Here is a 14,455-nt window from a genome sequence, read left to right on the forward strand (position 1 = left end):
CATATTATCTCCAATACACACACAAACAAAATCCCCCACTTCACTATAATGGCCAATTGTGTACTAAATTTCTAATAAAATAGGGGAGAAAACAGAGCAAATGTTAAAAAATATTTCTCTAATATTTAACAACCAATACATACAGGATTTTATTTAGTCTACCCATAGTTTTCATTAAAAGTATCCTTGGAGGTTGGGCATAGTGACTCATATCTATCATCCTAGCACTTTGAGAGGATTAGCTGGAAGGTTCTCTTGAGTCCAGGAGTTTGAGACCAGCCATGTCAACATAACAACACCTCATCTCTACCAAATTTGTTTTTAAATTAGTTAGGCGTGGTGGCTCACACCAGTAGTCCCACCAACTACTTGAGAGGCTGAGGTGGGAGGATCACTTAAGCCTGGGAGGTCAAGGCTGCAGTGAGCCAAGATCGTGCCACTGCACTCCAGCCTGGGCAACAGAGACCATGTCTCCAAAAAAAAAAAAAAAAAAAAAAAAGAGTGGTGGGGGAGAGGGCGGAGGGGGAAGCATTCTTGGCCATGCATGCACAGTGGCTCATGTCTATAATCCCAACACTTTGGGAGGCTGAGGTGGGAAGATTGCTTGAGGCCAAAAGTTCAAGACCAGCCTGGGAAACACTGAGACCCCATCTCTACAAAAATAAAAAATTAGCAGGAGCTATGCTGGGAGGATCACTTGAGCCCAAGAGATAGAGGCTGCACTGAGTCGTGATGGCACCACCCCACTTTAAAAAGAAAAAAAAAAGAAAAGCTGGGTATGGTGACACCCGCTTGTAGGGCTGAGTGAGGTGGGAAGTTCACCTGGGCCCAAGAGCTCAAGACTACAGTGAGCTATGATTGCACTACTACACTCCAGCCTGGGTGACAGAGTGAGGTTCCAGCTCCAAAAATAAATAAAAAAAATAAAAACCCCACCATTCTACCATTCTCAAAGGCCTAAAAGATCCTCATAAATCAATATACACCTATCCTATAAATTATGTCCCTTTTATTTTATGTCTGAATTAACGGCTTTTTATTTCAACTCTGTACAGTCTTCAAACAACCACCTTTTAGACATTAAAAATGAAGCAAAGATATTAAACCATTTTGAAACCATATTGGTTTAAAATACCGATATGCTGGTTTCATTTATCTTTCAGTTCTGACATTTCTGCTCAAGCACACAACTTACTATATAATCAATATCCTATTTTATTTAGCAACATGTTCAGCAAAAGTATATGCTCCTAAAAGCGAGTTTTATCCTGACGGTAAAATTTTCATCAGTTAGATTAAATTTTTTATGACTGTATCACACATGCTTCTTTCTCCTTATTCAAAGCAGAGTACAATGCCTGGGGTTCATTTCTTGTGTCTTTTCCACTGAACCCTCATTGGATGTGCTATATACAGTGCAGCTAATGTCTGAGGCTGCTGAAGTGTGGCAATCTAGCTACCTCATTTTTAATTTGTTTAGGTTCTTTGATATCAGGCTATCAAAGAATATAATGATACACAAGTTTTCATATGAGTTCCATCTTATGCTCAGAGAAGATTACTTTCTGAGGCTTCTCCTATAGTGTGCTATTCGTAATATGCTGAAAAACTAAAAGGAAACCCAATAATTTAAAAGTAAAATTATAAGAAATATTATTTAAAAATGAAAGAATAAGATTTAAAAATTCAGAGTGGCCTTTTGTCATGGGAGGGTAGGGGAGTTGGATGAAAGGAGGATGAGATATAACAGGATTCCCTGCTTTTCTGGTTATTTAAGAAAGCAGTCAGACAATATATACATATATACATACATACATACATGCTAAACAAATGAAGGATTAATAACAGTTCACCTGGTAAAGAGAAGCATTTACAATGTAAAACAATTTTATTTTTGAATGACACTTCAAATGCCCAAAAGCACTTACATCTGTTACGTATGCCTCAGTAACTGGAGGGCCCGAATTGGGCTGAGGCGTTCCCCAATGCTCCTCACCACAGTACTAAATACCCGGAGAAGCGCAGCCAGCTTTGGTAATGACACTGATGGAGGAGGGACGTCTTCATCCACTGATTCCCCAGAGGCCACATGGCTGAGGTCCTAGATGTGAATTCACAGCATTCTTAATAAGTAGTACATTGTTTAAAAAAAAAAAAAAAAAAAAAAAAAACTCTAAAATATTTCAATCAATTCATTTTAGAATAGATTTTTAGGCTTTTAGAAAGAGAACTGTGGCCCATGAGAATATTCATGACTCTGAATATAAAAATGGGTTTTACCTAATTATTTCAAAAAGCCAACATTAAACCCAATAGACAACAAATTAAGGAAATAATCTCTTAAATCAACTCAGAAAGCTGTTGGGGAAAAATAAATTCTAGCACATATGCTCTAGTTATATGTAGGTATAAATGAAGACGGAAGCTTCTGCCACTCCTGAATTCGTTTTTGGCTAAAAATCTCATTCTAGGTATTCTTTGAGCCACTCAGCTCAACAGTAAGTCCTCCAAACCAAGAGCATGCACATGAAGAGCAAAGGGAGATTACAAGACCTGGTCTACAGATGTGTAACTGAAGAAGTACGATATATGAAAAGGACAAGATTCGCAAAAACTAGGATACTAGAACCAATGTATACATCTACCTATAATTAAGCACCAAAATAACAGAAGAGAATGAGATCTTAAGGATAACAAGGGGAAGCATCTCTACAAACTAGAATGTGTGGCTTATGAGAGGTAGATCAGCTTTAAACGTGGGCTGTGAAAAAAGACATTCTAGGTGTGGGGGCAAAGAAAAAACAACGCAGAAGCAAAACATTTCCTTGCTTTTCTAGGAAAGAGTAAACACATCAGTACAGCTAAAGGTACTGAATTCCTGTTGACTACAAGCAGCAAAGATGAAAAAAACAAGATGAGGCCAAAATCTTTATGGGAGCCTTGACTGGTTGATCTGAATAGGGGAGAAACACAAAGAGATTCAGATAAGAGATGGCACAGAGTTAAGCCATGACGGTGGGGCCAGAAAAGCCAAGTACCAGTAACAGAGGCTTCAGCAGCGCTCTTAAAGCTCCTATGCTATATTCGTACAGCCACAAAAGCTGGCTGAAGCCAAGGCTTGTCCTCCAAAGTACGATTCAAGATCTCCTGTACATATGTAAGAGGAAAATCTTTAGGAGCTTTTGGTGTTTTGTGTTTTTTTATAACACAACATCAATTTGCTTTAAGACTCTGAAGACTGGGAACAAAAAATAAAAATAAATAACAAAATATGTCTTCAGAAAAATACCAGCTACCGAGAGTATGTAAAGCTTTGCGAAATACGAAGCTTGCAACGTTTCTTTTAGTCTCTCCAGTAATTTTCCTGGTAACTTAAACACATCTGAAATAAATGTTTAAAATACTGACTGGGCACGGGGGCTCATGCCTATAATCCCAGCACTTTGGGAGGCCGACGCGGCTGGATCACCAGTGGTCAGGAGTTTGAGACCAGCCTGGCCAACATGGTGAAACCCTGTCTCTACTAAAAATACAAAAATTAGCTGGGCGTAGTGGCGGGCACCTGTAATTCCAGCTACTCAGGAGGCTGAGGCAGGAGAATCATTTGAACCCAGGAGGTGGAGGTTGCAGTGAGCTGAGATCGTGCCATTGCACTCCAGCCTGAGTGACAGAGCGAGACTCCGTCTCAAAAAAAAATTTTTTTTCAAAATATTGCAATGGGCTTATTTCTGCTTAAATGTCAGGAGGTCTGAGCCATTTTAAAATAAATCTAGCACAATTTAAGATTTTTTCTTAACCAAAATTTTAAGAAACAGCTTTCTATATACTCACCTCAGCATATGCTTCCATGTCTTCTAGAAACTGACCAACAAGAGGCGTAGAAAATGCAAGATCAGCTACCCAAAATGGCTCCAAACTCTGCAACCACCCTTGGAATCGCATAAGAAATTCTGAAAGGGTAGGGGGGAGAAAAAACACCAAAAAATCCAAATTAAAAAAATATAAGAGGTTTCTTTCAAAAAGTATCTGGTTTTCAAGCAGCATACCCTAAAACATGTCCTATGTCATAAAATTAAGACTGCTAAACATACTGATCACGATTAACCAATACCTCTTTAATTAATACCTCTTTAATTTATGCAGAAATTAACACGTACATGTTATTTCCTTACTTTTTCAGTAAATTTCATATCTATATTGTCACTACACATGACTTAAGACTAAAATGCCACAATCTACCATTGGCCTGGCTAATCCCAGGGCCACATCTAACCATTAAAGGTGTATACTCATCTCCTCAGTGAAAATGAAACAGACCACTATCACCTGAATATCTTATTTTCAAAAGTTTATTACACCAAGTAAGTTACGAGAAACTATGACACTTGAAACAAGCTGAAATGTGCAAATGAGCCACGCTAGTCATTCACTTAACTCCAAAAAAATGGGAAACAAAACCATTTCTCATTTATGACAATTCTCCAAATTAACCCTATATTTCCTTTTTTAAAAAAAAACCAGAAAAACAATAAAATGTGACAAATAACTTGGATCTTCCATTGTCCACTTCAGGGTATTGCCACTGCAATATATTCTTACCATATACTTTCCTACCAGTACAAACTACAAATAACTTGGGGAAGTCCTGTCTGTATTTACTCTACCCACCTACTAGTAATTTCCTCTGAAAATATATATTTAGCTAACAAGTCATGTTCATTTACAATAAAACATTTCTCTGAATTAGTTTTCTTGCATTATTCAAGAAATGGCATTGATAGATGGTCACTGGGGGACCACTGCTCCTCCCCGACAGTATTTAAATAACTGGTATAGGCTGCAAGACTTACCAGATACCTGCTGCATGAGCGAAGGTTTCTGAGTATGATCTCTATGCCATCCAACTAATATACCAACTGTATCCTTGATGGAAACAAAGAGAGAGGGGGCCAATCATTTTAAGATATTACTGCCATTCACCTGCGGACCATTTCACAGCAAAAGATCCTAAAAGGAGCATCTATGTTCTACCTACTTGACATTCAACAGTACTTTATAATTATAATTATAATTCAACAGTACTTTACTTTCTTTATTATTCCCACTCCCCAATGAGCATGTATCAGGAATGTCATGTTTCCTTTCAGCCTATGAAAGAAATTCACCCACTGGAAACATAGAGCTGTGATCATCAACAAAAAAATAAACTCAAAAAGCTTGTTTCATTTACTTTGAAATCCATTTGAAAAATTGACTGACGGATGGAGGGATAGATGGAGAGATATGTGACAAGGCAGTATTTAGGGTAAAATGTTAACGACAAAAATTAGATGACGGGTTTAACAGATTCAATGTCAAATTCTTTCAACTTGCTATATATTTGAAACTACTCATAATAAAATTTGGAAGGAGGAGAAACTTGCTTTGATCCAAGTGTCATCTGCCTCACTAGAACATTTTCATTAATTTTCTCCTGCTCATTGTCAAGTTCTTTTTTTTTTTTAAGATGGAGTTTCACTCTTTTCGCCCAGGCTGGAGTGCAATGGCGTGATCTCAGCTCACTGCAACCTCCGTCTCCTGGGTTCAAGTGATTCTCCTGCCACAGCCTCCCATGTAGCTGGAATTACGGTCATGTGCCACCACGCCCAGCTAATTTTGTAGTTTTAGTAGAGATGGGGCTTCACTATGTTGGGCAGGCTGGTATCGAACTCCTGAACTCAGGTGATCCGCCTACCTTGGCCTCCCAAAATGCTGGCATTACATGCATGAGCCACCACACCTGGCCCATATCAAGTTCTTAATTGGTGTAAAGAAACTGAAGAAAAAAATTTAACCCTTCCTATACTTTGTTACATTTCTGTTGTTGTTTTAAGAGACAAGGACTCCCTCTGTCGCCCAGGTTGACATGCAGAGGTGTGATCATATCTCACTGCAACCCTGAATTCCTGGGCTCAAGTGATTCTTCCACCTCAGCCAGGTGTAGTGGCACATGCCTGAAGTCCCAGCTACTCAGGAGGCCACAGCGGGAGGATAGCTTGAATCCAGGAGTTTCAGACTGCAGTGAGCTATGATTGTGCCACTGCACTCCAGCCTGGGCGACAGAGCAAGATCTTGTCTTTAAGAAGAAAAAGAAATTACATATTAGAGAGCATTAAGTTCTTGATCATCATAATACAGACTTTCCCCATTCTTAAACTACTCAAGGTAGCATTACCTAGTTTATTATGGAAACACAAAAATCCTCATATTTCCAAACATACTATACTTACCAGCTTATTTTCTGGTTGCTGAATAAATTCTTTCAACTGCTTTACAGTAGCCAATCTTCGGTCTCGGTCGTTTTCCCGGGTGATCCTCCGAAGAAGATTTGACAGTCGAGACTCATCACAATAAGACATCGATCTCTCTGTGAATATATAAATGTTTTGTTGTCCACTGAGTATACATAAGCAAAGGAATTTTTAAATTTCAAAATAATTTTTAAATTTTTAAAATTAAAAATTATTTAAATAATAATTAAATTATCATGGTGGCTCATGCCTGTAATCCCAGTACTTTGGAAGGCGGGTAGATCACATGAGTTCAGGAGTTTGAGACCAGCCTGGGCAACATGGTGAAACCCTGTCTCCACAGACACACAAAAAATTACATAAACTAGCCAGCCAAGGTGGTGTGCACCTGTAGTCCCAGCTACTCGGGAGGCTGAGGCAGGAGAATCACTGGAGCCCCTGAGGCGGAGGTTGCAGTGAGCCGAGATCACCCCATTGCACTCCAGCCTGGGTGACAGAGCAAGACCCTCTCTCAAAAATAAAATTACATCAAAAGTCACAGTCCACTGGTCAATAAAAGCTCAGGGAATATAGGTCCTATCGCTCTTTTGTTCAACTCTGTATTCCAAATCCCAGCAGAGTGCCTGGCACATAACAGACCCTCAAAAAAATATTTGCTGAAGGAAACGAGAAATGAATAACCCTAGGCCAACTGAACACCTCATTCCAGAGGACTGGCTGGGAGAGAAAAAAGAAAGGCCTTAGTAACAACTTTCTTTGGGTCCATTCCAAACTGTTTTCAACATGAAGGTAAAGAGCCTGGGTGTAGGTAAATTAAACAACTTCCAAGGGGTATGGATAAAGTCTCAATCGAGTAAAAACAGGATATAGGCTTCTACTTATCATCTAGGTATCCCACTGGAGGAAAGCCTCTTATTCACATTATCATCATTTCCCTGGGATGAAGTTTTGGGGAGCCATAATCACACATTTAGTTCAACAAATGTCTAATTATCATCTACCACATGCAAGGCATGCCTCCACTAGAAAGGTAGCAAACCACAACTTTTCTCCCCTTATTTTTTAATCACAAGAACAAGCAAACAATAGTGAATACTATTAGTATATTAACGATGCCTTTAACAACTAGATTTTTGCTGGGCGAGGTGGCTCTTGCCTGTAATTACCCAGCACTTTGGAAGGCCAAGGCAGGCAGATCACTTGAGCCCAGGAGTTCGAGACCAGCCTTGGCAACATGGTACAACCCCATCTCTACGAAAAATACAAAAATTAGCTGGGCACAGTGGCCCAGCTACTCAGGAGGCTGAGGTGGGAGGATCGCTTTAGCCTGGGAAGCAAAGGTTGCAGTGAAATCACACTAGCGCATTCCAGCCTGGGTGACAGAGCGAGACTGTCTCAGAAAACAAAACAAAACAAAAAACTCAATTTTTGCAAAACATTTTCAACTGTGCTATTTACCATAATTAGCCAATACATACGTAAACAACAAATCACAAAGGGTCTGACAGTTTCATTTCTAAGGTATGAGAAAAAATTGATAATAAAAGAAACCAGAAGGCTGGGCATGGTGGCTCACACCTGTAATCCCAGCATTTTGGGAGGCCGAGGAGGGCAGATCACGGGGTCAGGAGTTTGAGACCTGCCTGGCCAACATGGTGGAACCTCATCTCTACTAAAGATACAAAAAATTAGCCGGGCGTGGTGGCACGCTCCTGTAATCCCAGCTACTCGGGAGGCTGAGGCAGGAGAATCACTTTAATCTGGGAGGTGGAGGCTGCAGTGACCTGAGATCACGCCATTGCACTCCAGCCTGGGTGACAGGGAGATACTCCATCTCATAAATAAATAAATAAATAAATAACTACAAGGGGAACAACACACACTGGATCCTTTTGGAGGGTGGGGGGTGGGAGGAGGGAGAGGATCAAGAGAAACAACCAATGGGTACCAGGCTTAATACCTGGGTGATAAAATAATCTATACTACAAACCCTCATGACACAAGTTTACCAGTGTAACAAATCTGCACTTGTATCCTGAATTTAAGTTAAAAAAAAAAAAAAAAAAAAGAAACTACAATGTCTGAGAGAAGAATAGGATTTTTACAAATCCCTAGCCCATAGAGTATTTCAATAAGGACAGATACCAAAAATGTCCTCAAGTTACCAGCTGGGAAATTAGGCTCTACTTACAATTCTGTCACTAGCAAACTACATGACCCTGAGCCTTTGAAGAAGAGGAATTCTTTACTGAACTACTTTAGAGTCGCTGTTTAGCTTCTATAATATCATAAGTCTAAGGCTTCAAACACTCTATTTTAACAAACAGCATACATAGCCTTTGAATTCATTCCACTTGTGAAAACATAAAAAGAAATCCGTTTTTTAAAAGTTATATACCAACAATAAAAGCTACAGGCACAAAGATTTTCACCAAGATACACGAAGCACACACACAGAATAAAAAAAAAAAAAAAAAGTCAAAAACTAAATGTCCAAAAAGTAATTACATCTGACAAAGCCCATAACTCAGCTTTACCGATAAATTTCTCTTTAAGGAAAAAAATTATCATTACCTCTAATCCTCTGAACTTTCTTTTTTGTTGTTGTTTTTTGAGACGGAGTCTCGCTCTGTCACCCAGGCTGGAGTGCAGTGGCGCACTCAGCTCACTGCAAGCTCTGCCTCCCGGGTTCACACCATTCTCCTGCCTCAGCCTCCCGAGTAGCTGGGACTACAGGCGCCCGCCACCGCACCCAGCTAATTTTTTGTATTTTCAGTAGAGACAGGGTTTCACCGTGTTAGCCAGGATGGTCTCGATCTCCTGACCTCGTGATTTGCCCGTCTCGGCCTCCCAAAGTGCTGGGATTACAGGCGTGAGCCGCTGCACCCGGCCAATCCTCTGAACTTCCAAGGCACTCACCTATACAGTGAGGCTACGTCATAAGGCAGAAATGCTATCAGTGTATTTAACTTTAGAAAAGTGCCCACTCAAGGCAGGGCCTGGTGGCTCATGCCTGTAATGAGCACGTGTGATTACTTGAGGTCAGGAGTTCGAGACCAGCCTGGCCAACATGGTGAAACCCTGTCTCCACTAAAAATGCAAAAATCAGCTGGGTGTGGTGGCATGCACCTGTAATCCCAGCTACTTGGGAGGCTGAGGCACGAGAATCACTTGAACCTGGGAGGCAGAGGTTGCAGTGAGCAGAGATTGCAGCACTGCACTCCAGCCTGGGTGACAGAGCAAGACTCTGTCTCAAAAAAATATATTGAAAACAACAACAACAAACAAACCAGAAAAGTACCCACTCTAGGGGGCGGGGGGAAGGAGAGCATCAGCAAGAATAGCTTAATGGATGCTGGGTTTAATACCTAGATGATGGGATGATCTGTGCAGCAAACTACCATGGCACACGTTTACCTACATAACAAACCTGTACATCCTGCACATGTACCCTGAACTTAAAAGAGAGAAAAAAAAAAAAAAAAAAGACAGAAAAGTACCCCCTCTCTATATATATCTATATCCTCCACAGGCCCAAGAGTTCAAGGACTTGCTGTAGTAGGAGCCTACTATGCACTATACATTCAATATCCACGATAATTGGGTAAACCTTTTCTGTAAGATCTTATCCAGTCTTCTAATCTTGTTTTAAGAGAATTCTCTTTTAAAATGTACTATAGCCTTTCTAGTGGGAAATTAACAATTCACAGGAAAAGAATGTAAACAATTTTTACCTGCACAGTAGGCTAATCAACTTATGCCTTTGCAAGGCATTAGTAAGAGGCATCCAGAATAAGAGGAGATACAAGTCTTTGGAAGGTGTATGTGATTGGTCCCCGTTTTCCCAGCCTTACCCTGTGATTTCCTCATGTCTTTGGTGGCTAAAGCACGACTGCCATGCTGAACACTGGTGAACTCAGGGCTGGTCACATTGTTAACCCTCAGCTCTTGCCCCAACGACTTCCGACCATAAGTATTTTCCCCAGATCCCCCACTGACACTGTAGCCACCTACAAACAGCCATGTGTACGTCATTTAAATATGATTGTTCGTTTCATTCAGTCAATTTCCTGATAGCTCAGGATCTTATTACTCAATCTGCAGCTCAACCAGCCTTTGCTTCTCCTACCTTTTTCCTGTACTGTCTGCCTTGAAAATCATTTTCATTTCTTTTAATACACCTTTGAAGTTAAATTAATTTTATTTTGATCCCTTCATTGGAAAATAAGCAAAGAAATGAAAACTAAATTAAATCAAATTTTGCACCTTGTTTTAAAACTTTCTTGAAGTTTAGAGACAGTAGCCAAGAGGAACTTCAACCTTAGCTAAATATTTTTGAAAATAAAAACAAAAATAGTATTGTATCTTTTTTGTAAGAAAACTGCATTGATGAATTATGTATGGAAAAATTTTAAATTTTAAAAATAATAAAGTGGATAAATGTCCTATAAAGTTTTCAGAAATAACACTGCATTTGTTATTCGTATTTTAAATATATTAGAAGAAAGCGAGAAAGTTGGGGGTGTAAGAAGGCAGGAAGGTGGGATAGGTAGGTTCAAAAAACATGCTTGTAGCAATAAGAAAATATATATACCCTTTTCGTCATTCTGTATGTCAGCGTGGACTCTGGTATCATCGTGCCTTTGCCGAGACACCACAGCTGAATTTGAAGGTTGCAGTCCGTAAGAGGAAGAACCACCTCTATCTCTGGATGAAGAATATTTTAAATTACCTGGGTCGGCTGATGCACTATCAGTTCTATAAAAAGAGAAAAGTTTATTAGAACTTTAAATAACATAAATAAATCTTTCTTTAAACAAGCCTCTCTTCTCCCAAATTTTACATTTAACCATTACTATTGTATTTAGTGTAATATGTACTATATATTATATGTAAGCACTCAGCCGTCTAATAAGAAGTCTTTCACTGGGAAGAGATTCTCAATGGATGAAATGCCAACTTTTCAGTCTCTTCTACTGTTCTAAAGACCCATTCAGAAATATGAATCACTACTGGGATTAGGGTGACTTTGCTGGTTTTAGCATTGAAAGTCTCCTGTCCCAGGCAAAACAGGACAATTGGTTACTCTGGTCCAGTGTTCTCCTCACATGACTTGATAATAAGAATAATTCTTTCTAAATTCTCCCCCCATGGAGAGGGTTAATCAGTCAAAACATTTCAGCCTTTCCTGTCATAAAAATAAAAAACACTGGCAGCATGTCAGGGACGGGCAATGTCTTACCAAGTTATTTTCTAAGTACTGATTAGGTACTGTAGTATTGAAGACCCCATTGAAGATGCCTTAATTGTAAAGAGTAGCAATCAAAATTTTCAAAAGTAAAAAAGAAGACATTTTAAGAAAATAAAAGGTATCAGAAATGCAATAAAGTTATATCGGAAAGTTGTAGTTCGTAATCTATTTAAAATTCAGGTTCTGTTTAGAATAATACCTGATGCTTATTAGTAAACAAGTAGGGTACAGCCAAGGGTAAAAGTGTGTCCTCATCTAAGTATCTGCTCTATGCTTCAACTGCCTCATAAGTAAAACAGAGCTGAGTTACAAGACTTCTCATGAGTGTTACTCTTTCAGCCATCAATCATAAACTATCAAGAAAGAAGACAACAAAATAATCTGTTATAGCATATGAAAAATCCAAGTAAGTTCTTCCCCTACTGATTTTCTCCTGAGAGGAACAACTTTGAGGGAAGAAAAAAAAAAAGAAAAAGAAAATCACTTCTATGATATTTACTAAAAATGCTTTCTCAACCTTTTAGAACCTGAATCTTTTAGAAAAGTTTAGGACACTGGCAAGGCCAGAAACTAACCTATTCTTCTACGCTTTGCCCCTCCCTCTATGGTGTAAAAGTGACAGCAGTGTTTGTATACTGTATATATTTCGTTTAGAGTTTATTAGTCTTTCCTTGCTCCCAAAAATACTAAACATAAAACTTTGCATGAGCTCAATCAGTTGGACACCTTGATCTGCACTTACTGCAATCACTGTTAATACAGAATGCAGACAATAGGTCCAATTAAACTTGGATATCTAACTGGTACAAGTCATTACTTATAAAGGATCTCAATCTGAAACTTCATGAAATTCAAAACCTAGCATACTAAAATGACTAAGGCTCCATAAGGAGTATCTTCTAATATTCAGAGTTCACTTATTCATAAAGCTAAGTACTTCGAACATAAGGGAAAATAAAATCTATGGAATTTCAAGAAAAATGTATGAGAATATTTTCTGAGTATACTAAGTCTATAAGCATTAAAATATTAACTCAACGGACCATAACTTTTTTAAACTAATGAAAAGACATTCCTTATGTACCTACAAATAGCACATTTAACATGCGTCTATATAAATCATAGCATACCATTACTTTCTGAAAGGAGACTGAAACGTAAGAGAGCTTATAATCTTTTCTGACAGGGTTTGAACTTTATATGTATGCCACAGTAAGCTCTTATTAGATGAGCGAATAAAATAAGCACTTGACTAATTCAGAAACACAAAGATAACTGAAGTCTGCCAATATTTAAACATATCTTCACTTCCTGTTTTCATCATGTTTACTTATCTCCTACACTACCTTTACTATTAAGAGTTAAATGTTTGTATCATTTTCTGGTGACACAGTAGTACCATAAGGCAGCAGAAAATACAAGTTAAAAAAAGATCTGGGCTCAAATCCCAGCTCCAGCACTGAAAAGTATGTGTGCCTTTGCACAAATTACTTGATCTCCAAGCCTTGGTTGTCTCTTGCATAAAATGAGGATGATACCTATCTAACATGTAAGGTTGTTGTCAGGCTAAAATAAGATAATGAATTATAAAGAAACACTTAGTTTGCAGGGTATGTTAAAAGTTGTTATGACCATAATACAAAATAAACTCAAAGTTTCCAGTCTAAAAGACAATGTACAAACAGTTCATGAGTATATGAATATAATCAAAACAAGTTTTTACAGTCAATATAGAGCACCTTAAATACTTCACTGAAGAAAGCAGGTCATCTGTTGCTACCAACAATGTGTTTCCAACTAGGAAGCATCTGATTTCCAACTAAACTGTAAAACCAGGAGCAGCTTCCCCGTTGGTTAGAAATAAGGTTTCTAAATCCCCTCAGTTATGAACACTGAGATTTTTTTCCCAAAAAAAATCTGTGTTTTCAGAAATATAACAAAAAAAACTGGAATAGAGCCACCGTCTCAGAAACACCTGAAAACTCCCTAGTTGCCAAATTATTTTAATACAAATTGATCAAAGCATCCCCAACCAGAACTCAGGTTGTAAGCATTCTGAACCGAAAAGCACAAAATGGTTTAGCATTTATAAGAAATTTCTATTTTTATACAATCTTGACTGCTTAGGTTTCAAAAAATGTCAATGTCAGGCTGTTAGCACCAACAAGATCATCCCAGTCCAATAAATAGAGAACTGTTAAAGAACGGAAATGAGCACTTAAAATGAGGCAATCAAAGCCACAAAATAGAAACTGCAGATTTGAACTCCAAGAAGCAGGCATGAATGTTAGGCTAGTTAGAAGAGCTGAAAGGGATATCATCTGCCAGAATTAGTGTCTCAATTTAGTGAAAAAAGAAAATCTATCTGTTAAGTCTAAGAATCCTAGCAAGGATCCAAAAATACCTCTACAGCCCCTTTAATATTCTAAAAATATCATGGAGAGAAAAAAAAAGAAATGCATAAATTTCCCCAAAACGATCAAACTGAAGTTAAAGCCTGATGTACATGCCACATGAGAGGTAAGTTTCTAAAGCTCATACCTCAAAAATCGCCTTTGGGATGTTTTGCATCAAGTCAATCTGTAAGACAGTCGTTACGATATTAGTGAAGACAGTGGGTTAAAACATTTGTTGTTCAAACATGGAGCAAATATCATTCATGAGTTAGGTGCCTTTAGTTGAACTATAGTCCCATTAGGGTTCATACATTAAAGCAAAAATTCAGGTGGAAAGCCACTCTGTGCCTTACAGGATAAAGAGGCTTAATGTGGCAACCAAAAAAATTTTAGTACATAAGAGAATTTAAATGTTAACTATAACATACAAATCACATGCAAATATAGTTACCACTTATTTTAGTTACCTATTCTCAATATACAGAAAAATGCCACAAATCTAGGAGGCCATTCGTTTC

At 38.4% G+C, this 14,455-nt stretch overlaps 1 protein-coding gene across 2 annotated transcripts in view; it reads right to left on the reverse strand.

Moving 5' to 3' along the window:
• LOC117977931 (putative L-type amino acid transporter 1-like protein MLAS) overlaps nt 1-14,455 on the reverse strand; it is a 38,090-nt gene that overhangs the window by 3,097 nt on the left and 20,538 nt on the right. For both annotated transcript variants that reach the window (XM_055099986.2, XM_055099985.2), the window contains exons 2-5: nt 6,270-6,406; nt 4,851-4,923; nt 3,832-3,950; nt 1,929-2,101 (exon numbers count right to left, since the gene is read on the reverse strand). In XM_055099986.2, coding sequence (XP_054955961.2) covers nt 1,934-2,101; nt 3,832-3,950; nt 4,851-4,923; nt 6,270-6,406 — 497 coding nt within the window. In that variant the 3' untranslated portion in view covers nt 1,929-1,933. The remainder of the gene's footprint in view (nt 1-1,928; nt 2,102-3,831; nt 3,951-4,850; nt 4,924-6,269; nt 6,407-14,455) is intronic.

This window comes from Pan paniscus, chromosome 18 (genome assembly GCF_029289425.2).
Source record: "Pan paniscus chromosome 18, NHGRI_mPanPan1-v2.0_pri, whole genome shotgun sequence".
NCBI lineage: Eukaryota > Metazoa > Chordata > Mammalia > Primates > Hominidae > Pan > Pan paniscus.